General features: G+C 50.9%; 1 protein-coding gene across 10 annotated transcripts in view; it reads left to right on the top strand.

Annotated features, from left to right (window-relative positions):
• Positions 1-23547, top strand: part of MAP4 (microtubule associated protein 4) — a 148839-nt gene that overhangs the window by 69962 nt on the left and 55330 nt on the right. For 8 of the 10 annotated variants that reach the window (XM_053936453.1, XM_053936445.1, XM_053936469.1 and 5 more), the window contains 7 exons: positions 13168-13281; positions 16690-16800; positions 17636-17764; positions 18428-18502; positions 19307-19450; positions 21371-22237; positions 23169-23312. In XM_053936453.1, the coding sequence (XP_053792428.1) occupies positions 13168-13281; positions 16690-16800; positions 17636-17764; positions 18428-18502; positions 19307-19450; positions 21371-22237; positions 23169-23312 (1584 nt within the window). Of the gene's footprint in view, positions 1-13167; positions 13282-13304; positions 14251-14834; positions 14915-16689; positions 16801-17635; positions 17765-18427; positions 18503-19306; positions 19451-21370; positions 22238-23168; positions 23313-23547 lie in introns of those variants that run through there. The other 2 variants (XM_053936485.1, XM_053936491.1) reach the window with 2 other exon arrangements.

Here is a 23547-nt window from a genome sequence, read left to right as displayed (position 1 = left end):
GGAACATTCCTGCTTTGAGGTGAGCTGCTCCCTCAGATGCCAGGTTGAGTCTCTCAGGGCTCGTCCACAGGAATGACAGCACTTTATTTCCTAGATTTTCAGAGGAAAATAAAATTGGCAGGGTTTATTTCAAAACATCAGAGACTCCTTAGTGAGGAATTAAAGAATTCCTAGAAAACTGGCTGCCTTTCTGCAGGGCTGTAAATTAGAATGATTTCAAAAGAGCACAGACAGCGTGTCATCTTCCTCGTTCTCAAGCAGCAGCTGCCTGAATAAACAGTAATAGAATTGTAGATTCTTCTGGTATTATGTAAATGCCTTCATGCTTTGATGTCCCTCGTGTCATTAGTTTGACACTAGCTGGAATTAATGGCCATAAAACTCTATTACAAACGTGGCAGAGAGATTTCTCCTGACTGCTTCTGATTCCTCCTGTGAGCTCGCTGCCTGTGCCACGGGATTGGGAAAGCTGAAAGTAGGTCAGGGTGATGTGTGTGAGCAGGGATGCTGGAATCACAGCCACAAACAAACAGCACTCGAGTGCTGAAGGGAAAGCTGCTATTTTAAGCCCTTATTTCCATTATCACCATCTCATTCTGCACAACAAGCATGTGGGGGGGGGGGGTGTTGTGGTCGTGCACCCACAGATGGGATCCAGGAAGGAGGAGAAAAAATACATATTGAGTATATAGAGATAGATGTGTGTGTGTATTTGTGTGTTTCAAGGGTGACAGTAAATACTGTCACTTCTGAATGGCTCCTCTCCATCTCATGTGAGGCAGAGTGAAAGTGCCAAAATATGTAGGTCAAAAGAAATGAAGTATTTTGCATCCAAGCAGCAATCAAATGCTGGAAATCCAGGCTGGAATTCCTGGTTCCGTGTGGGGAAGGTGAGGCAGGAGTATGGGGATGTGTTCCAGAGTTCCCACACTCCTCACATATTTAGAATTCATTCCTTGGCCTCAGAGGGGCTCCCTCACTGACAGCTCTTGGGGAGAAGTGTTGGCCCCCAACCTGAGCTGAAGAGTTGGGATGTTTTGAACCTGGAGAAGGGTTAATCATGGAGCTGCTGCATGGCTTCCCTGAGGACAGCAGGATGAGGAAAGGTGGGAAACAAGGATATGATAGGATTGGCTGTTTTTAGGCAATAAAAACATGAGCAGGAGGGAGAAAAGGGCAATAAATTTTAACTCATCTTGGCATTCAGGGATGGCAAGAGTTAAACCTGTTGGGAAGGTGAAGTGCTAAAAAACTAATGGAGGGAAGTGATTTGTATGGATAGGAAAGACACTCACAGGCCATTTCCAAGGAGGCTGTGTCAAATGCTTTTAAGAGTCTGGAAAAAAGGAGGAAATTAATAAAAATGGAAGCGAGGACTTAGAGCTGGAGAGATTTAAGAACTGCCCAGATTATGGTGCACAGTGATTTACAAGCACTGAAGTGCACAAGTCAAAAGAAGAGGATTTCCACTTTGTTAGAGATAAGAGAAGGCTGGAAGAAAACTGTTAACGGAGCTGGAGGGGAAAGTGATGCACAGGAGGCTGCAGGGTTCAGCCCTTTGCCTGCTTTAGTTCTGGTTGTTATCATTTGATAAGGAGCACAGGCTCCATCCAGGCCGGGGAGCAGGACCCAGGGAAGCTCAGGGATGGGGCTGGGTGTTCCCAGGTAATGGAGAGGGCAGGCACCACCCTGGGCTACGGGTGTGAAGCATTATTAATGTGTAACCTATTTCATGAAAAGATACCAGAACAAGTAATGACATAGCCAGAAAGAGCCAGCTGGAGTGATGAAAGTGTGAGGAGGCAGCAGGCAAGGCGTAGCTACAGCATGGTGCAGTGAAGATGGTTTTTTCATGTGTTTTATCTGCTGTAAGTTTTGAGAAGAGTCAGAATTTTGTGCCCTCCTCAGCCCGAGGAATAGCTCCTGCAAAGTGCTGTTAGTGGGTCAAGTGAGCTGCTGTGTGGACCTTGTTCTTCTTTGTGGTTCTGTAAATATTGACTCTCCAAGGAGCACACTTGGAGCTCGTGATCCCCAGCAGAGACTGTAAGTGCTGCTTTTACCTCTTTTTGTTTTCTCCTCTGGCCCTGATTGCACTTAAAAGAGAAGACTTTGGCTCTTGGATGGTGCCAGGGGAGGATTTGGGGTTTGCAGCAGCCAGCACGGGGAGCGTGGCCGTGTCCTGCTGGGGTGATGGGAGCTGGGCACTGCTCCAGCAGGGCCTGGCTGGGCAGCTCTGGGGACATGGGGAACGTGTGCTGTCTGCCTGACCCTTGGGAGGACAGCTCAGGTAACAAATTCCCACCAAGAGAACAGAGCTGGCTTGGTCTGTCTGCTGTGGGCACAGCAGGAGGAGCAGCCCTGGGCTGCCTTAGGATCTAAAGATAAAGGAGTGCTTTGTGTTCAGCTGAAGAGAAATCTGCAGCTTTACTCTTTATGGTTAATGTGCTTGGGTCTCAGAAGGATAAAGCTTAGGGAAGGTTTGTGGTACCAGATCATCATCAGTGGGAAGTAGGGGATATTTTCTTTTTGCAATTTTGCTGACTTTTTATTCCTCAGGTATTTTTTTTTTTTTAATTCACTCTGTGGCTCTTGGGTTTCCTGGGAGCAGGAGGCACTTTGCAAGTCCCAGTCCTGTGTGCAGACTGGCAGCAGATGGTGGTTTGGCTGCTGCTCTGTGTTTGTGGTGTCCTGAACCCTCTGCAGGTGTTGGCATCAGCCCAGGCTGCAGCTCAGGATTCCCTGAACTGTGTCTGGTACCAGCCCAAAATCTCAGCTGGACTGGAGGGTATTCCTGGGCCTCTTGCTGAGCAAGAGTAGAAGCACAGAATCATGGCATGGTGTGGGTGGGAAGGGACCTTCCAGGGTTCCACCCATGGGCAGGGACACCTTGCACTGTCCCAGGCTGCTCCAAGCCCTGTCCAGCCTGGCCAGGGACATGTCCAGGGACTGAAATCCACAACTTCTCTGGGTACCCTGTGCCAGTCTTCTGCTCCTGAGCCCCCGGGAGTCACCACACACCTGGAGGGACCAGAGCACATTCTCCAGCTCACAGCTGCTCCTGCTCACCTTCAGACCCTTGGGTTCCCTGTGTGGGTGTGGTGAGTCTCTGGTAATGTTTGCTCATCCCATCCCCCTTCTCCAGAGCCTTAGAGGTGATCTGTGTCCCTGTCCTAGAAACTGCTTCGATTTTCCTGGGGGAAAGGAACTTCCAGACCTGCCTGCCCTGAAAGGCCCTGCAGGGTGACAGTTCCTGTGTCCCTGCGTCCCTGTGTGAAAGGGATCGAGCTCAGCAGTGACCTTTGCTGAAGGAGTCCTGGTGCTGGCTCCCTCCTGCTGCCTGTGCCCTTGTGCTGGGCTGCTGCTCTCAGTCCTGCCCTCCTCCTGACCCTGCCTTAACGTGGAGCACGGGCAGGCTCCTCAGCAGCCCGAGCTCTGCTCCAGCCTCTGCCCCCCCTGAGGAGCTGCAGTTTGAACTGGAGCATTCCCTGAATCAGGAGGGAGCAGTTTAAATTTGGTAACAGCCCTTTCAGGGGAAATTGCCTTTCCCTGCTCAGAAGGAGGGCTGACAGCTCTGCAGACTGCACTGTCACTGCTGTGTGGTGCCAGCTCAGGGGACACGCTGCCCTGCCGGGGCTGGCACCGGCCAGGGAGGGCTGCACTTCCCCCAAAACTCCTTGGGGCTCCTGCTAGGCTGCTCTGGGACTCAGGAGCCTTCTGTAGGGCATTCAAGCAGCACAGCTCGGTGGGATTGTTCATGGAAGCTCAGGTGATCCTTGTTTTACACCGAGGTTTTGTCCCTCAGGATCTTTGTCACATCACCCCCAGCCCCGTGTGCTCATGGCTCTGGGATCTCCTGCTCAGGAGCTGTGGCCAGGCTGGCACAGGGAGGAGGAGAGTCCAGCTGGTGCTCACAGCTCAGCCTGGAGAAAAGGGGGCTCAGGGGGGACCCTGTGGCTCTGCACAGCTCCTGACAGGAGGGGACAGCCGGGGGGGTCAGGCTCTGCTCCAGGGAACAGGGACAGGAGCAGAGGGAACGGCCTCAGGCTGGGCCAGGGGAGCTCAGGGGGACAGCAGCAGGAATTTCTCCATGGAAAGGGTGCTCAGACCTTGGAACTGCCCAAGGAGATTTGGAGTGCCCATCCCTGGAGGTGTCCCAGGAGCACCTGGAGGTGGCACTCAGAGCTCTGGGCTGGGGACAAGGTGGGGATGGGGCACAGCTGGGCTCCGTGGCCTTGGAGGGCTTTTCCAGCCTGGATGATTGCAGAATTCTGGGATCTCTGGGGCTCTTCCCGTGCCAGCACAGTGGGGTCTGGACATGCCTCCTGTGCCCACTCCTCACTATGGTTCTTTTGCCTCAGAATTGATGTTATTCCTGTGTTTCAGGCAAGGCAGCCTGGCAGGGTGCCCCCAGACCTTCCTATGGGTTCTCCCCAGTTCTGAGGCAGGATGCAGGGCCAGGCAGTGGGGCAGGGATTCAGCTGCCTCAGCCCTGGCATTGCTGCCCTGGGCTTGCCACAGGAGATGTTCTCTGCATCACCTGCACCTCACACTGGGCCTGCTGAGCAGGTCTGGGGGGTTTTGCCTGGCTGTGGGTTGAAATATTCCCTGCCAAGGATGTGCACAAGGCTCCTGGCTTTAGGAAGGAACCCCAAGTGAAACAGGAGAAGTGTCTCAGTTGTGCAGTGTCTCAGTTGAACTTGGCTGAGAAAAACCAAACAAAAAGTCCAAGCTGGGACACTTCCACTATCCCAGGAGCTCCAAGTCCCTTCCAGCCTGGCCCTGGACACTTCAGGGACCCAGGGGCAGCCACAGGTGCTCTGGGAATTTTGTCCCAGCCTCTCCCCACCCTCCCAGCAGGAATTCTTCCCAATCTCCCATCCATCCCTGCCCTCTGGCAGTGGGAACCATTCCCTGTGTCCTGTCCATCCATCCCTTGTCCCCAGTCCCTCTCCAGCTCCCAACACCTGGTGTATTTGCAATGCAGTGGAAATAAGTCTTTAGTGAGCTTTTTGTTTAAAAACAGAGCTTCAGGTGCCTTTGTTATTAACAGATGAGTCTGTGCAGGGTGGCTCCAGGTGAGGAGGCTGGGAGGAATAAATCTGGGCAGTGCTCAGGATTCCTCACTCCCTGAGCAGCTGATGTTCCCAGTGGGGAGCAGGGGCAGCAGGACAAACAGGGAGCACTTAGAGCAGAGCTGGGAGTTGGGAGCTCTCTGCACCTCTATGGTTCCACCTCCCAATCCATGACAAAGCAATTGCTGCTGAAAATTCCCTCTGGGAAGGAGAAGAAGGGAAAAAAGCTGAACAAGAAACTGTAGCAACTGCATTTTTTTTTCCTTGTAGATTTTTTTACAAGGCAGAACATGAACCTTGTGTTGAACTTTTAAGTTCCTGACTTTGCATCTCTGAAGTTTGGAGACAGTGGTTCTGACAGTCGTAGGCACGGGGCCCTTTTAGCATTCAGGGTTATGTAACCTCATGGAATCTCAGAGGGAAAGCAGTAAAACCCTTCTGGAACTGTCAGCACCCTCTGAAATGCCCTGCAGTTTCTTGAGGGCATTTCATAGATTCCTGATAATCTTCTTCCCATCCAGGTCAGTGGTGGAATTTAATTTGCTTCTCATTGCAGGAATTTGAGAGTGCCAGGGAAAGGGGGACTGGGTTCCCAGTGCCAGAGGGCGGGGGTGGATGGGATACTGGGGAGGAATTCCTGCCTGGGAGGGTGGGAAGGGGCTGGGATAAAATTCCCAGAGCAGCTGTGGCTGCCCCTGGATCCCTGGAAGTGTCCAAGGCCAGGTTTGATGGGGCTTGGAGCAGCCTGGGATAGTGGAAGGTTGGAATGAGATGATCTTTAAGGTCCCTTCCAGCCCAGACCATTCTGATATTCTATGAAATTAAAGTATTTTGTGTAATCTCAGCCAGCACTGGCTCCTGGGAGTTAAACTTTCCTCTCCTGCAAGGACAGAAATGTCTTTTCTGCAGAAAGCTGGGTCTGAGGAGCCTGTGAGGGCTCAGCAGGCTGGAGGAACCTCTGCCATCCTAAGGCCAGCACCTTTGCCCAGAGCAGGGCAAGCGGACTCTGCTCGTGCTCTGCCCAGCTGGGTTTGGAGTTTGCCCAGGGCTGGACACTGCACAGCCTCTGTGGCCACCCTGCCCAGTGTCCTGTCCCCTCAGATTGCAGTTCTCAGCAGGATGGAACTGCTGCATTTCACTTTGCCAGGAGGAAAAGGAGGGAGTAACCAGCTCTGACAGCTCTGCTCTGGGTGAGCTGTCCTCCATCAGGGCTGCCAGCTTAGTGCCTTAGATATTCATTAAATGCAAAAACTTCTTGGAATCTTGAGCTCTTATCCCCTTGGATAAAAATGTGCAGCCTCCCTTTGGGTGGTTGGGTGACATCTTTTTCCATGTAGTTCCTGTCTGTGCTTATCCCTTAGATTTTGGGGATTAGTGAAGCTTGTCTGCAAAACTCGCTCGTGGGGATTTTCAGACCCTTCTCTCTGAACTGAGCTAGACAGTATTTTATTTTACAAAATGATGAGGCTGATAATAAAGCATTGAAGAGATATTCTTGCAGGATACTCCATGTTTACTCTAAAGCCAGCAGGCACAAGGAGAGCCTGAGCATCTTGGGGGAGGTGCCCTGTGACCTTTCAGGGGAAACCTTTGCTTCCCTTACCGTGAAGAATGTCTGGAAATAATGTCCTGAGCAAGGGAAGGAGACCCTGGAATGCCTTGGCTGCCTGTTGGGGTTTTTACCTGATGTTGCAGGTAGATTCCATCCTGTACAACACCACTGGGCAGCAGATTGAAGGGGTGTGTGCCTGAAAATCAGACAGGACATGCAGGCAAAGTTCTTGTGAATCCCTCAGATGGGAATTAGAAGCTGCTTCTGGTAATAAATGTCCTGAGCACAGACAGTTCCTCACACGGGCACCAAGCACTCCCAAAACAACCTAAACCTCGTGTGGAATCCTTACAACATCCAGTCTGGAGAAGGAAAGGCTCCAGGGAGACCTTGGACCCTGAAGGGGCTCCAGGAGAGCTGGAGAGGGACTGGGGACAAGGCATGGAGGGACAGGACACAGGGAATGGCTTTAGCTGAAGGAAGGTACATTTAGATTGTTTATTAAGAGGAAATTCTTTGCTGAGAGGGGGCTGAGGCCCTGGCACAGGGTGCCCAGAGCAGCTGGGGCTGCCCCTGCACCCCTGGCAGTGCCCAAGGCCAGGTTGGACACTTGGAGCAGCCTGGGACAGTGGGAGGTGTCCCTGCCATGACAGGGCTGGCACTGGATGGCTTTGAGGTCCCTTCCAGCCCAAACCATTCCATGGCTCTGATTCTGAAGCTCCTTTTTAAGGCTGCAGATCCCACACCCTGCAGAGGGGGATGTGTCTGGGGGGGACTTTCATTCCCTGTGAGGCTGATGGGAATTGATTGGTGTGGCTGATAAAACTGCCGCTCTTTGGTGATTCCAGCAAGACCAACTGTGCCTCCCCATCCCAGGGTGATCTGGGCAGATTCCCTTTGGGATCCACTGCAGGACTGGAGCTCCCAAGCCTCCCTTTCCCCATTTTCCCTGCTGGCAGGGCCCTCTCCTGGCTGCTCACTCAGTAATTTTGAAGCTCCTTAACCCCGAGCTGGAGGTCTGGCCTGTGACCTGCCAAGATTAGCATCTCCTGCAGGGCAAAGGCTTTAGAGGGTAATCCTGTGCTCAGAGAGCCCCTGGCTGGACATTCCCTGGGGTGTCCTGTGTGCCAGCAGCTCCGGGAGCGTGTCCTGCCCCAGCTCCCAGCTCCCAGCCTGGGCACGGGGGTAGGTGGCCACAAAGGCACTCTTGGCTGGATTAGCTGTGAATTGGGTGATGTGACCGCACTGACCTGAGCAGAGAGATGATCAAACAAACAATTCCACGCTGTCAGCAGCCCTGCTGAACGTTCCACCCTCATCCTGCCCTGGGAGCAGGGCACGGAAGGTGCTGCTTGCATGGGATCCTTGTTTTTCCTTTCAGAAGCAAGTTTGCTTTGTAAGTACGTTGTTAACGGTCTTTTTTCCTTTAAGCAAGACTTTGTAAGCTCTAATCCTACATTGGTTTATATTATCAGGGCTCGTAACCGGATTTTCAGCTATCAGCCAGCTTTAATACTTGCTAAAATTGCTTTACAGGTCTGTGGGATCTGTCAGATTTGCATTTTGCGTGGAGTGCATTATCTGCTGCTGCTGCACATTCACAGGCACTGGCAGCACTGTGTCTTGGAAGAGCTTGGCTTCTCCTTTTTGTTGTTTTGTATCTTTTGTTGGTAGGTCAGAGGCAGAATGTGTGTTTGGGGAGCTTGGGTTTGGAACTGAAAAATCCTCTTTTCCCAGTCCTTGGGAAATCTGAGATCACGTTTTGTGTTCCAGGTTTGATAAGGGGAAACTGAATATTGGGATGGGGTGGGGACAACAAATAAGCTGGAAGTGTCCACTTCATGGCACATAACTTGGGAAGCATTTTGGGAATAGCTGAGGGGGTTTGCTGATGGTGACTGTGATCCAGAAATCTTTGTTGTCCTGGCTCTGGCAGGAGTAGCTGGGTCCTGGCTGGCCCAGGGAAGGGGTGGCTGCTCCAGGCTTGTCCCTGTGGCTGGCCCTGCTCTCCTCTCCCTGCTCCAGAGCTGCCTGCATCCCTCCTTGCACCAGGATTCCTGCTGGGAAGCACCGCCTGGTTTGGGTTTTTTATTTGCATCTGTTATGAAAATATTGTGTGAAGAATATTCCAGTCTTGGGTTTGCATTGGGAAGGATTTGGCAGAGGCAGCTCCCAGCTGCTCCTGATCCAGCTTCCAGCCAGCTCTGGGGCTTTGCTGCAGCTCAGGGCTTGCAAACACTGACTGAGTTTTGCTCAACTTGGTTTCATCTGATGTCGAATGGAAATATTTCCCATCACAATTCCTTTTGTCTCCTGCTGCTCCCTCCTTCTCCAGCCCTGGGTGTGGTTCCCCTCTGTATTGAAAGGTATGAACACTACCTGGCTACTAAACCCCCCCCAAGTGGAGGGGTTTCTTCAGGTTTACCTTTCTGACCCTAATTTTATGTTCTTCCCTGTGAAACCTTTAATCGTGGCAATATGCCAATATATTTTTAGTGTTAACGATATATTTGTTTCAAATATTCAGAGTTCAAGCAGTGGGTGCTCTCCATCAGCCTCAGTGTGGGTCCAACCCAGCACTCTGTTAATGTCATAATACCATAATATCATCTTTGAAGAAGTTCTTGAATGTTTTAACTGCTCCCAGGCTCTTCCTCACACTGTCAAGGACTTTTAGTGTCTTCTTTTTTTTTTTTGCTTTAAATAGTTTTATAGACACACGAATGACAGGCTCCTGTCTAGAGGAATTTACAATGGAATCTAATTAAATCCCTTGGTGTTCTGTACTACAAATAATGGTAAATAATAATAATGTCTCTTGACACATTGCAGTGGCACTTTATCTGCAAAGCACTTTGCAAAGCTAAATAAAATAGTACCAAAATTACCTTATATTATCAAATAAAAATATTAATCAAATTTTTCTCCTGAAATGATCAGGCTTTTAGCTGCTCCAAGCTCGGACAGTGTTGCCCAGGCTGGGTTTTCCCCCAGGTCCCCTGTCCTTCATCAGGGGCAGGCAGAGGTGGTGTCACCCTGCCTGGGAACTGCTGTGTGCCCCTGCTGGAGTCAGCCACGGCACACGGAGTCACGGAGCAGAATAAAAGCTCAGAGCTCTGGCAGGAAAGCAGCGAGCCCGTGCCAAGCCCTGCTGCTGGGGCTGCAGGGACGGGATCAGGGCAGGGATGGGATCAGGGCAGGGATGGGATCAGGACAGGATGGGATCAGGACAGGACTGCTCAGGATGGATGGGATCAGGGCAGGGATGGGATCGGGGCAGGGATGGGATCGGGGCAGGGATGGGATCGGGGCAGGGATGGGATCAGGACAGGACTGCTCAGGATGGATGGGATCAGGGCAGGGATGGGATCGGGGCAGGGATGGGATCGGGGCAGGGATGGGATCAGGACAGGACTGCTCAGGATGGATGGGATCAGGACAGGACTGCTCAGGATGGATGGGATCAGGACAGGACTGCTCAGGATGGATGGGATCAGGGCAGGGATGGGATCAGGGCAGGATGGGATCAGGACAGGGCTGCTCAGGATGGATGGGATCAGGGCAGAGACGGGATCGTGGCAGGGACGGGATCGGGGCAGGGCTGCAGGGCTGCTCGGGGTGGATGGGATCGTGGCAGGGACGGGATCGGGGCAGGGCTGCTCAGGATAGATGGGATCAGGACAGGGCTGCAGGGCTGCTCAGGGCAGGGACGGGATCGGGGCAGAGATGGGATCAGGACAGGGCTGCAGTATCTGCTCACATAGATGGGATCAGGGCAGGGATGGGATCAGGACAAGGCTGCAGGGCTGCTCAGGGCAGGGACGGGATCGGGGCAGAGATGGGATCAGGACAGGGCTGCAGTATCTGCTCACATAGATGGGATCGGGACAGGGATGGGATCAGGACAGGGCTGCAGGGCTGCTCGGGGTGGATGGGATCAGGGCAGGGCTGCTCAGGGTCCTGTTCTCCTGGGAGACAAGGGGTGGGAGTGTTGTGCTCCCTGCAATTCCCCTTTCATTCCCAGTCTGGCTTTCCCAGCGTGTGTAAGTGTAAAAATTCCATTTTATTTGTGTTTCCTTGGACCAGCATCTCTCTAGGATCTGTTCTGCACCTGGGAGCTCCTGCTGGGCTGGGTGGGTGCTGCTCTGGGACACCCAGGTGGGAATTTTGGGACAGGGGCAGGCAGAGCTCGTGTCCTGCTCCCGCCCAGGGTGACACTGGGGACAAGGTGCCAGCACCACCGTGTCCCTGAGCACGTGCCATCCCTCCATGTCACCCTCAGAGGGACCTAAACCCTGGGAAGCTCCTGCCTGGCCTGGGATCAGCTGGGAATGGGGAAACAAAGGGGACACACCAGGGAGTGTCACACGCACAGTGTCACACACACACACACAATGTCACACACACACAGGGAGTGTCACACACACACAGGGAGTGTCACACACACAGTGTCACACACACACAGTGTCACACACACACAGGGAGTGTCACACACACACAATGTCACACACACACAATGTCACACACACACACACACACAATGTCACACACACACAGGGAGTGTCACACACAGGGAGTGTCACACACACAGTGTCACACACACACACAGTGTCACACACACACACACAATGTCACACACACACAGGGAGTGTCACACACACAGTGTCACACACACACAGTGTCACACACACACAGGGAGTGTCACACACACAGTGTCACACACACACACAGTGTCACACACACACACACAATGTCACACACACACAGGGAGTGTCACACACACAGTGTCACACACACACACACAATGTCACACACACACAGGGAGTGTCACACACACACAGGGAGTGTCACAGTGTCACACACAGCGAGTGTCACACACACACAATGTCACACACACATAGGGAGTGTCATACACACAGTGTCACACACACACACACACACAGTGTCACACACACAAACACAGTGTCACACACTCAGGGAGTGTCACACAGCCCTCAGCTCACAAGGCCACACCCTGGGGACACAGCGGCACTTGGAGCTCCAGAGCCTGACTGGAAGTAATATTTACATTATTTGTATTAGTCATTACATATATGCATTTATATATATATATGTGTGTGTCTGTCTGTCTGTCTGTGTGTATATATAAATAAAAATATGTATAGAATAATGTATCATACATAATTTACATGTATTTACAGGTAGATAAAATTATATCATGTATAGGCATATAATATAAAACACATGAAAATACATAAGCTATGCATGATAAAATGTGTTTTATAATATAAAGTATAATGTGCATGAAAACATAGAAAATATATTATAGAATATATATAATGTATATATTATAGATATAGTGTATATGCTATATAATATATGCTATATATTTATGTTACATTTAATTATAACATATATAACATAAATTATCCTATGTTTTATATTATTATAGAATGTGTTATAATTTAAACTCTTGTTTCAATTATTATTAAATATTTCTGTGATTAATGAGAAGTCATATTTAATATTTACCTCTGATCAGAGGTTTGGACATGTTTCAAACTCCAAGGAATCCCCTCCTGCTCCTCTAAACCTAAACTCTGAGCAAACTGTTGAGCCCACTGATGATTTGTACCAGTGACCTTTCCTTGTTTTATGATGTAAAACAAACTCCAAGCCCCACAAAAGCCATTCTTCATCTTATTTTTTCTCAATCACATTGTTGTTGTTGATGTTGTTTATTGTTATTATTATTATTATTATTATTATTATTATTATCTCTGCCCACCTTGCTGTGAGCTCTCAGCCCACCTGACACCTCCAGGTTGTTGTTCTACAGACCAGGGTCGTGTTTTTAATGAATTCTTCCCTTCTGGTCCTTCTGTGCCTTAACATTGGGGTTGTTTTTAGTAACTGCAGTTTTGCACTGAATTAAGGGTTATATCCAGGGATATTTTGTGATGAATTTCATCTCCTGAGCTCCAGGTTTGCAGGTATTGTCAGCCTAAGTGAAGGTAAACATTTTAAAAGCATAAGGAGATGTAGAGAATGTTGTATGAGGGATGAGAGGAGTCCCTGTAAATATTTCTGTGTTTCTTTCCAGAAGAAAGTGGAACCACTTTAAAACTCTAATGTTATCCTCAGAAGAACTGACAAATTTAGGCCTCCTTAAAATGGAAATAAAGCTAAAAGTCATTAGTCTGGGTATTAATTTTGAACCTTTCCACTGAGTTTGTCCTGTTTAAAGCCTCAGGACTTATGGTTTTGTTCCTTTTGTACAGCTGGAGGCCTTGGACCAGGACAGCACTTCCATGTGAGTTCTTGATCTTACATGTGCCTCAGGACACAGAAATCCCCATTACTCTGTGTCTGGTATTTGAAGAGCTGGATCAAACCAGTCAAAAATGAATGTTATGGTCTCTGGTTTGGCTGCCAATCCCTGTTACCTGGGGATTCCCATCCAAATGTCACATGGTGCAACGATCCATTTTAAATATTTCAATATATGGCTTTTGACTGGGCCATTTTCTTCTCCCATGTCAGTATTCCCAGGAGAAATAATGGATGAGAAGATGTCCTACAAGGAGTTCCTGGATCGCAACGACTCCTGGTCAGCAGAGGAGAGGGACCTGTGCTTCAAACCCATGGACATGGCTGGTAGGATGGCTCAGGAGCTGGAGCACCCTGATTGACCAGCTGTGGGATCTCATGGGCTGATGCCTCCATCCCTGACGGGGCTCCTGCTCCCCTCATGGACTGCAGGCTCCATCCCTGAGGGGATTTCTGCTCCCCTCACAGACTGCAGGCTCCATCCCTGAGGGGATTTCTTCTCCTCTCATGGCCTGTGGGCTTGATTCCTGAGGGGGTTCCTGCTCCCCTCATGGGCTGTGGGCTCCATCCCTGAGGGATCTCCTGCTCCCCTCATGGCCTGTGGGCTCCTGCTCCCCTCATGGCCTGTGGACTTCATCCCTGAGGGGATTTCTGCTCCCCTCATGGCCTGTGGGCTCCTGCTCCCCTCATGGCCTGTGGACTTCATCCCTGAGGGGATTTCTGCTCCCCTCATGGCCTGTGGGCTCCTGCTCCCCTCATGGCCTGTGGGCTTCATCCCTGAGGGGGTTCCTGCTCCCCTCATGGACTGTGGGCTCCTGCTCCCCTCATGGCCTGTGGACTTCATCCCTGAGGGGATTTCTGCTCCCCTCATGGCCTGTGGGCTCCTGCTCCCCTCATGGCCTGTGGACTTCATCCCTGAGGGGATTTCTGCTCCCCTCATGGCCTGTGGGCTCCATCCCTGAGGGGGCTCCTGCTCCCCTCATGGCCTGTGGGCTCCATCCCTGAGGGGATTTCTGCTCCCCTCATGGACTGCTGCCTCCATCCCTGAGGGGATTCCTGCTCCCCGGCCTTCGGCAGCCCCCGGGCTCCTCGGGCTGGGGCCCAGCTCAGGGGATCACCCCTGGGGATGGGGGTGAGGGAGGGGTGACCCCTCCGTGGTCATGGCCAGCACGGCTAGATGTGGCTGTGCTGCAGGGCAGGGAGGCTCCAGGGGGATCAGGACAGGCTGGATCCACGGGCCAAGGGCCACGTCCTGCCCTCAGGGCACCGTCACCCCATGGAACCCCCAGGGCAGTGGTGAGTCCCCATCCCTGCAAGTGTTCAAAACCCAAGCAGACACAGCATTTTGTGATGTGTTTTGGGGGGTATTTGGTCAAAGGTTGGAGTTGGTGGTCTCTGAGGTCTTTTCCAACCCTTTATAGTTCTGGGGTTCTCTGCCCAGGGCAGGTTTTGGGGGCCTCCCACAGCTGAGCTGCTGTGAGCAGTGTGGGTTTCAGTGCAGACCTCCCCAGATCTGTCCCTCTGACCTGCAGTGTCCCCAGGCAGTGCCTGTCCCTCTGTCACAGCCTGCCCTGCAGCTGGGGCTGTCCCCTGGCCTCTGCAGCTGCTGACACTGCTGAGCACGAGCTGCACCTTGTGCAGCCCAGCCCTGCACACAGATACACTTTCACCCAGCAGATTCCCCTCAATATTCTCCTTTTTTCCCCTCATTTTTTAAAATTAAATTGCTTGCTGGCTCCAGGAGCACCTAAGAAATGTGGGTCCTGCCCAGATTATCCCAGGCAATCAACCTGGAAAGATAAAGGCTGGAACTTCTTTTTTTAATATATTTTTGAGTACTGTAGTCCTGCTTAGTGCATGATTTTCTTACTGACTGAATCTCTGTGAGAGATGCAGTGAAGACCTGATGTATTTTTACAAGGCTAAAAAATGATTCATGGAAGAACTGGAAAAGCTACAGGTTTGTTGAGGTTTCCCTCCTGTTGCTGTGTGGGTGCACGAATGGGACACTGGTGTCATTCTGCTCAAGAGCCAGATGTCAAATTTGTTAATTAGGAACAATTTACATACCTGGCCCATCACCCAGTGTTCTTTTGACATGAATAATATGAATATTTTAGTTTATTTGTTGCATGAAACCATGTTTTTTAGGTTTCATGTCCTTGAAGTGTCTTGCACACCTGTGCAGGCACCACGTAAAGTTCAGGATCAAAGTTAGGGTTGTGTTGTGTTGCTCTTCCAATTGGATATAAATGAGATTCTGCTTAGAGTTCCCATAATGGAGCAGAGGGATCAGAGGACACAGAGCAGCTTTAAGGATTTGTCAACAGGAGAAAAATGGGGACATCAGACTCACAGAAATAATTTGGTTTATTCAATATTTGTTTGCCCACTCTTTGGAATATGGGAGGATGATTTCCCCCCCAAGGAGGGAATTCTCTGGCCAGTGGTGTAAAGGATCTCCTGACCACCATCCCTGTAATTCCTTGTTCCTTGGGGAGAAAGAGGGGAAATTTCAGCTCTCCCTTTTCCCTCTGGAGCAGAGGTGGGTTGGCCCAGAGATCTGAGCTGCTCATTTTTTCCACATCATCCAGCTGCTGGGCAAAGAGGGAACATCAGCAGGATCTCTTTTAGCTTTAAATTGGTTTCAATCATGCTCTTTTTTTTTTTTCCTTGTTTTTTGGGGTTGGTTTTTTAATTGGAAAGAGGACAGTTGTTCAGACCTGGCTGTTTACTGTTGTAAACAGCTCGAAATCAAAATATTCTGCACGTTGCTCCAAGGCAAGATGTTGTCTTGGCATCTCAAATAATCTGACAGGTTTATAAAGGAATTCACTCAGCTCACCTGATCTTGACATCCCGTGTGGGCATGGGAACAGCTCGGTGTCAGCCCTGCAGGGAGCACATCTGGCATGAAAACGAGCCACAGCCCTCAGCCAAATCCCTCTGAGCTGGGTTTAACTGGAGGAAATCAGAGTGTCTGGAAATAGGGTGTTCACCTGGAGAGGAGAAGCTCCAGGGAGAGCTCAGAGCCCCTTGCAGGGCCTGAAGGGGCTCCAGGAGAGCTGGAGAGGGACTGGGGACAAGGCATGGAGGGACAGGAGCCAGGGAATGGCTCCCACTGCCAGAGGGCAGGGATGACAGGGACATTGAATCCCATCCCATTCCACCCCTGCCATGGCAGGGACACCTCCCACTGTCCCAGGCTGCTCCAAGCCCTGTCCAGCCTGGCCTTGGGCACTGCCAGGGATAGGACAGTCTGCCTGAGGCTCAGGGGGATGTTTCAATTTCCCAGTAACTTGCTTAAAATACCAGTCCATCACCCCAGTTCATACTGGGATGCAGTTCCTGGCTGGGAGAGCTCAGAGATCCCACACCTTTCCCTGCTCTGGGCTGAGCTGAGCTGAGTTGAGCTGAGCCCATGTTCCTGACTCAGATTCATGGGCTGTGTCCGTCAGGGCAGAGGCAGATGGTTCCTCCTGGAGGGGAGGGCACAGTTTCTCCAGGAGCAGTCATGATCCACTTTCCCCAGAAATCAGCCCGAGCAACTGGGTGTAAATTCTGACTGCAAAGGGGTTTGCTCCTGGTGAATAATCCCAAAAGCAACTTTTCCTTGGAAGTGCAGCGTTGGGACCTGCTGCACCTCCATCCTCTTGTTGCAATGGTGCTGCTTGTGCCCTGTGTGGTGGCCCTGTCACCCTGTGTGGTGACCCTGCCTGGTTGTGTCTCTGCCAGACCCCTTCAGCGTGCACAGAGGGGAGAGCCTGCCGGAGCTGTCCTTTCCCACGGACATGAAGAACGTGCCGCTGTTCCCGGGCCACGCCGATGCTGCCAGGGACATCCTTGGTGAGCTGCCCCTGGGCATCCCTCCCCAGCTGCCAGCTGGGCACTTTTCTCTCTTGTCTTTCATGTACTGAAAATAAGGGTTGATGTTGGAACCCAGGGATGTTGCTTGGAGGTTCATTTTCATGTACTGAAAGTGAAGGTTGATGCTGGAACCCATTTCTACCTTTCTTAGTAGAAAGGTGGAAATAAAATATATAGAAAGGTGGAAATAAAATACATTCTAAGAGTTAATTGGACAAAATGGTTTTAAAAGACCTTGAATCTGTGTGTCTTGTGAATTTTGGTGCCTTCTCTTTGTACTCTTAAGTCTGGCATGTAGACAGCATGCAGAACTTCTGATAAGAGGAAAATAAACAACAACCTGAAGACTGAAAAAACCAAAAGTCCCATCACAGAACTTTTTAGGGGTCTCCCCATCAGGGGGATCCATGAGGGAGGTTTCCATAGTTGTAAATTCACAAGCCTTTTTTTTTTTCCTGTTCTTGTTTTAATGGGTAAAACCCAGCTACTCAGCAGATGTTTCTGCAAAGTGCCCTTCAGTATTTCAACTCTTGGATTATTATATCAATATTGGATTATTAAGGGATTACCAGCTGAAATTCATGGGAGCAGAAGCAGAAAGCCAAAGGAAATCATTTGCCTGTGTTTACTCTCTTACACCTTGTCAGAAAGTTCTGTTAAATACAGAATTTATGGTTTGTGAAGCAGAACTAACATTTGATGCAGATTTATCTGGACTGCTGCTGAGCAGGGCAGTCCAAGTGTGGTAGGACTTGAAATTTAGGAGAGGAGTCATTATGGCTGATGATTAACAAAAGTTTTATTATTTCCTTAGCTCCACATGGATCCATGATGGGACCTGAACAACCTTTCCTGGGATCCCTGTATTCCCCTGCAGAGGCTCTGGACCCGTCAGCCTTCATTGGCCTCGAGTCAGGCACAGAATTCCTGCCAGGAAAAGCAGGTGAGAAGCAAATGTTTTCTCTGACTGGCTGGGTTTGGAGGGTTTGCAGCTGGGAAATCCCAGTTTATGAGTCCTAAAGAATCTTGGTGGGGAGTTGATACAAAGATTGAGTCAAGATTGGAAAGTTTCCTCTTGGCATGGACAGCTGTTGGTTCAGGGCAGTGTTCTGGTGTGAGGCCCTGGGATGGAATTCCCAGAGCAGCTGTGGCTGCCCCTGGATCCCTGGCAGTGTCCAAGGCCAGGTTGGACAGGGCTTGGAGCAGCGTGGGACAGTGGAAGGTGCCCCTGCCCATGAGATGAGTTTAAGGCCCTTTCCAACCCAAACCATTCTGGGATTCTACATTAGGAGGTCACAGGGTGGTTGAGATTGGAACTTTTCCAACCCCCCTGCTTAGGCTGGGCTACCCAGAGCCACTTGCCCAGGAGAACTGAGGAAAGAAGCTCCTCTTTTGGCTCCTGGGGTCAGTGCTGGGTGTAACTCTTGTCTGGTGGGAGCTCTCACTCCCAATAATCCTGGAAGAACAGGAGGTTCTGGTGCCTCTCGTAGAGGGAATTGAAATTCCCAGAGGATGAACTCCCAACCCAGCAGAGTCAAGACCTTCCCCTGGGAAAGTGAAGGCCCTGTGGGGTCAGGGCTGGACTCAGTGTGTTTGTTTCCCACAGGCCCTGAAGAATACTGGATGGGAGCTCAGCAGGACATGAAGGGACCAGATACCTCTTTCTTTGTTGAGCCACCAGGTAAAAACCAGTTCTGAGCTGCTCTGCGGGAAGTGTTGGCAGAGAGCTCCCAAGCAGCAGAACCAGCTCCTCTCCTTGTCTGCCTCCTCAAGGGACACCAGGCTGTGACAGAGCCACATGGGAGCTGGCCAAGGACAGCACTGCTTCTGCTGCTCACATCACTTTAGAATGGAAATGCATCTGAGGAGTGGGAATGGCTTTAAACTGAAAGAAGTTTAAAGCCCTGGCACAGGGTGCCCAGAGCACCCTGGATCCCTGACAGTGCCCAAGGCCAGGCTGGACATTGGGGCTTGCAGCACCCTGGGACAGTGGGAGGTGTCCCTGCCATGGCAGGGGTGGGATTGGGTGATCATTAAGGTCCCTTCCCACCCAAACCTTCCTGGGATTTTACAATTACCTTTAAATTCTGGTCACAGATAAATCTTTGGAGCTCCACCGGAACATTATCCCACTGGGAATTTGTGTGTATTACAAAACTTGACCCATAATGGGATCTTTATTTCAGTGAAGAAGCTGAGAACAGTTTCACCCTGGTGATGGGTAGGAAGTGTTTCTGGAGCTGGGGGTGGGACTGGGAGCACAACCCTCCCCAGCTGTGCCACTTCTCCTGGGATTCAAGAGTTTTCCTGGGTGCTGCACAAATTATTTTCCTGAGAGTGGGCAATCAAAGCCGATTTTCTCAGAGCTGAGGGGAATTCTCTGCCCAGGGCGGCTGAGGCAGAACCTGGGGGTGTCCCCCACATCCCAGCAGCTCCATGATCCGAGGCCTTTCCAGGTGCTGATTCCAGCTGCTTCTGTTCCCAGTGCCCCCCGCAGCCACAGAAGCCATCAGGACGAGCCTGCCCGAGAGCCCCACGGCAGCAGCAGCCCCTGGAAACGTTCCTGCTGCAGCCTCAGCACTCCCAGGAGAGGCTGCAGCCACGGATGGACCAAAGGCTGCAGCTCCAGGTGAATTCCTGCAGCCTGGAGGGTGGGGCAGGGGGTGGGGGTGGGAGAACATGGAATTGCCTCTCCTGAGGGAAACACACAAGGTGTGAACAGATCTGCTGTGCCTGCAGCTGTGGGCACACCTGAGGGAGAAGCAGCAAACCTGCTCAGTTGTGTCCCAGTCCAGGAGCTGATTCCGTGGTTCTTTGCTGTCTCCACATTTTAGCTCCAGGAAGATCCCAAGGCTGTGGTTGCAGCACAGAGTGAGGGAATGGTTTAGGGGGGGAAAGCCCTCTGAGGTCACCAGGTCCAGCCCTTCCCCAGCACTGCCAAGGCCACCACTGACCCATGGCCCCAGGTGCCAGATCTATTCACAAGGACCTTTAACCTGTCCTTGTACATTATTCTCTTTTAAAAAATCCCATTTTAACATATCTATACACAGACTCATAGTGCCAGTTGTTGTCCAGTTTCCTAATACTTTATCCCACTCATTTCCATAATTCTCCAGGAATCATCCATACTGCTTTTCATATCTATTTATTTACAGTCTTATTCATGTGCAAAATCACAATCTTTACATTTTCTTTTAGAGAAGATCATGATACCACTTAAAAAACCCACAACAAAGTCAAACCCAAATGAGGGCTGGTGCATGATGGATCCTTTTGGTTTGGTTCACTAAAATATTTATTTTATCTAAATGGATCCTTAAGTACCATTTTACAAGGGACTTTTTTGATTTTTCTATTTCTTTCTGACTTCAGTTTAAGTATCTGATTTAGATTTCATACATTTTCCACTGGTTGGGGAGGATATTTTTAGATGTGACTCAAAAAATCAGTAGAAATGTTGGTTTTTTGGTCATCAGCAATAGATGGGAGATGTTCAGGGCACTGAGCTGCAGGACACAGAGGGTGGGCAGAGCTTGGGGCTGTCGAGATGAGGAGCTGCAGAAGAGAGATCCAGTGCTTCTGGCACTGATCATTTGGAAAAACTTGCCTCTGGACAGCTGCAACATTAAACAAAATCTGACTGAAAAACCTCCTCCAAGGGGATTTTAGGCAAATAGGAGCTTAAATGCAGAAGTTTGATTGTGCTGTGAAGTGACAAATGTTGGTTTGGAGCTACCAGCTCAGTGTTAGGAGATACTGTGTGAAAAATGAACGAGGCCAACTTGAAGGAATAGAGGGAATTCGGGATTCATGGGAGGATTTTGTGTCAGAAGTGCCAGCACCACCCAAACCCCACCACCAGCACAAACCATGTTTGGAATGAAGGGTGTGGCTTTGGAGTGTGTCAGGGTTTTTCCTGCTCTTGGAAAACCTGCTGGGCTCACACAGGTGATTCCACATTTTCTGTGTCCTGCAGTAGAGGGGAAAAACAGCTTTCCCAGGGAGCTGTGGCTGCTGGAAGTGTCCCAGGCCAGGATGGAGCAACCTGGCATGGTGGGAGGTGTCCCTGCCAGGAGAAGGGAGTGGGACTGGAACTGGGACATCTTTAAGGTGCCTTCCAGCTCCAGCCATGCTGGGGCTCTGCAGGAGCCGCTGGCTGTGGTTCCTGGCTGGGCTCTGCTGGAATGTGCTCCTGGCAGAGGATCCAGCAGCTCTGGCCCCCTGCCAGCTGTGTGGCATCAGGGAGCTTTGGAACAGAAGCAATCCTTCCCAGCTGCTGCTCCCAGGGCCGGGAGCAGATGGGAGCCCCACTGCAGCCAGGGGTGCACACAGGGCACGTGGGGCTGCAGCAGGAGAGGCTCTGCATGCATCCAGGAGTGGATAAGGACTGGAACAGCTGGGGTGAGCTGCTGGCAGGGGGAGGAGGTGGTGCTGAAAGCCAGGAGGAGACACAGGGAGTGAGCCCTGGGTGTTCCCCAGCCATAAACCAGCAGGTCAGGAGTTTCCATGGGGTTTTCCCTGACCTGTGGTGCCTGTGTTGTGCCAGGTGCAGCCTCCGTTCCCGCCGCCGACGCCGCGTCCCTGCCCGCAGAGGAGGCTGGGGCTGTCCCTGCCGGAGACACCAAACCCCCCCAGAGTCCTGCAGCAGCAGCCAACCCTTTCCAGGCCACGGATGGGGGCTTTTCTCCTGCACCCGAAGCCAACCCTGCCAAAGGTGTCAATGACGTGTCCACCCCGGGGACAGAGCTCGGCTTCTCCCCGGCAGCAGATGCTGGATCCCACCATGGGGTGGATTTGGGGCTTGCTCCAGCAGCAGGTGTGGAGTCCCACCAGGCCATGGATTTGGGATTCGCCCCAGCAGCAGGTGTGGAGTCCCACCAAGCCATGGATTTTGGATTTTCCCCAGCAGCAGGTGTGGAGTCCCACCAAGCCATGGATTTGGGGTTTGCTCCAGCAGCAGGTGTGGAATCCCACCAAGCCATGGATTTTGGATTTTCCCCAGCAGCAGGTGTGGAATCCCACCAAGCCATGGATTTGGGGTTTGCTCCAGCAGCAGATGTGGAGTCCCACCAAGCCATGGATTTGGGGTTTGCCCCGGCAGCAGATGTGGAACCTCACCATACCTTGGATTTGGGATTTGCTCCAGCAGCAGATAACAAAGCTCATGATGTTATGGGATCTGAGTTTGGCCCAGCAGCAGATGCAGAGTTTGCCCCAGCAGCAGAAGTCAACCATCACCATGGCCTGGATTCTGGGTTTGCTCCTGCAGCTCCAGCCAAGCCTGTCCCTGCTGTGGATGATGGGAACGTGGCAGTGGAAGCTCAGCCTGGCCCTGCAGCTGCCCCCAGGATTGCTGTGTCTGGGGAGCTGCTGACATCTGAGGCTGCCCTTCAGCAGGACAAGTGTCCTGCAGGTGAGTGTGCCCGAATCCCAGAATCCCAGTCACAGGTAATTCAGGTTGGAAAAGGCCTCTGAGGTCACGGAGCCCAGCGTTGATTTGCTTTGGGTGAAGCACCTTGAGGAGAGCTCAGCTCTGCTCTCAGGATACACAGAAAATGCATCATGGGGATTCTTCACTGACAAAACATAAAACTAGAGGGTTTTAATGATTTTTAACTTCTCAATGGGTGTTCTTAGCAGTGCTGAGTGGTCTAAGGACAGCCACAGAGAGGTGCTGGCTCATCCCTGCTCTGTGTCACCACCACCCTCAGCTCTCCCTGAAATCTCCCAATCCCTGTAGGACACAGAGCTGGCAAAAAGAGGTTCTTGAAAACAATTTCTGAAGAGACTAAAAGGCTTAGTTGATAATTTTGGGACCTTTCCTTGGGATGACTGTAGGAGTTGAATGCTGGGAAGGGCGTGTTGGGTTTTCCATGTGCAGGTTTGCTGTGCTGTGTGGATTTCTCCAGGGACACATCCCTCTGGAGAGAAAACTGCTCTCTAAAACTGTATTTATTTTATATTTATATTACTAAAATGCAACAAATAGTCCTGGGCAGAGGCAGCATATGTGGATTGGTTGTGGATGGGATTGGTGTGAGATATTTTTTCTTATCTTCTAATACTCTTCAGTTTAATGATGAGGATAAATTTCAAGAGAGAAGTTTTAACAAAAAAAACCCCACTGGAATGTAGAGACTGAGAGACCCAGGTGAGTGAATAAAAGAGGAAGTGCAAAACAATGCAGGAAGGTAGAAAGATCCTAAAAATCAGGTTTTGAAAGTGAGGAAACCCTTCAGTTCCTTGCAGAAGATAAAAAATTAGGCGAGGGAGTGAATTTTATCTAATTTAATCTGATCTATATTTAAAAATAAGAATTTTTACTCTTTACATTCCATTTGCAGAAGCAACAGCAAAGGTGGAGGCGGAATCCAAAGTCCCAGAAGTTTGTGTGGATCACTCAGAGAAGATGAAGGACAGGAAACCTCCCCCGAGCCCCCGGGAGGAGGAAATTCCTGGGAAAACCAACCAGCACCTGGAGGCAGCAGGTGGGAAACGCAGCCAGGGCACAGCTCTGCCCCACACAGGCCCTGCCTGCTGCCCCCAGCCAGGGCCAGGCTCCAGACTGGAACCCCAAGCAGGATTTCAGTGGCTGCTGACACAGGCCACATTCACAGGACTTGTCCTTTCCTTCCTCGTGCACAGTGGTTGTACCAATGCCTGTCGTCGTTTTCCTTTCTGTTTAAAATTTAAATAAAATTAATTACAGAGAGAACTGCTCTC

The sequence above is a fragment of the Vidua chalybeata genome, chromosome 1, assembly GCF_026979565.1.
Source record: "Vidua chalybeata isolate OUT-0048 chromosome 1, bVidCha1 merged haplotype, whole genome shotgun sequence".
Taxonomy (NCBI): Eukaryota; Metazoa; Chordata; class Aves; order Passeriformes; family Viduidae; genus Vidua; species Vidua chalybeata.
Note: the sequence above shows the minus strand (reverse complement) of the source record. Positions and strands in the feature narration are given on the sequence as shown.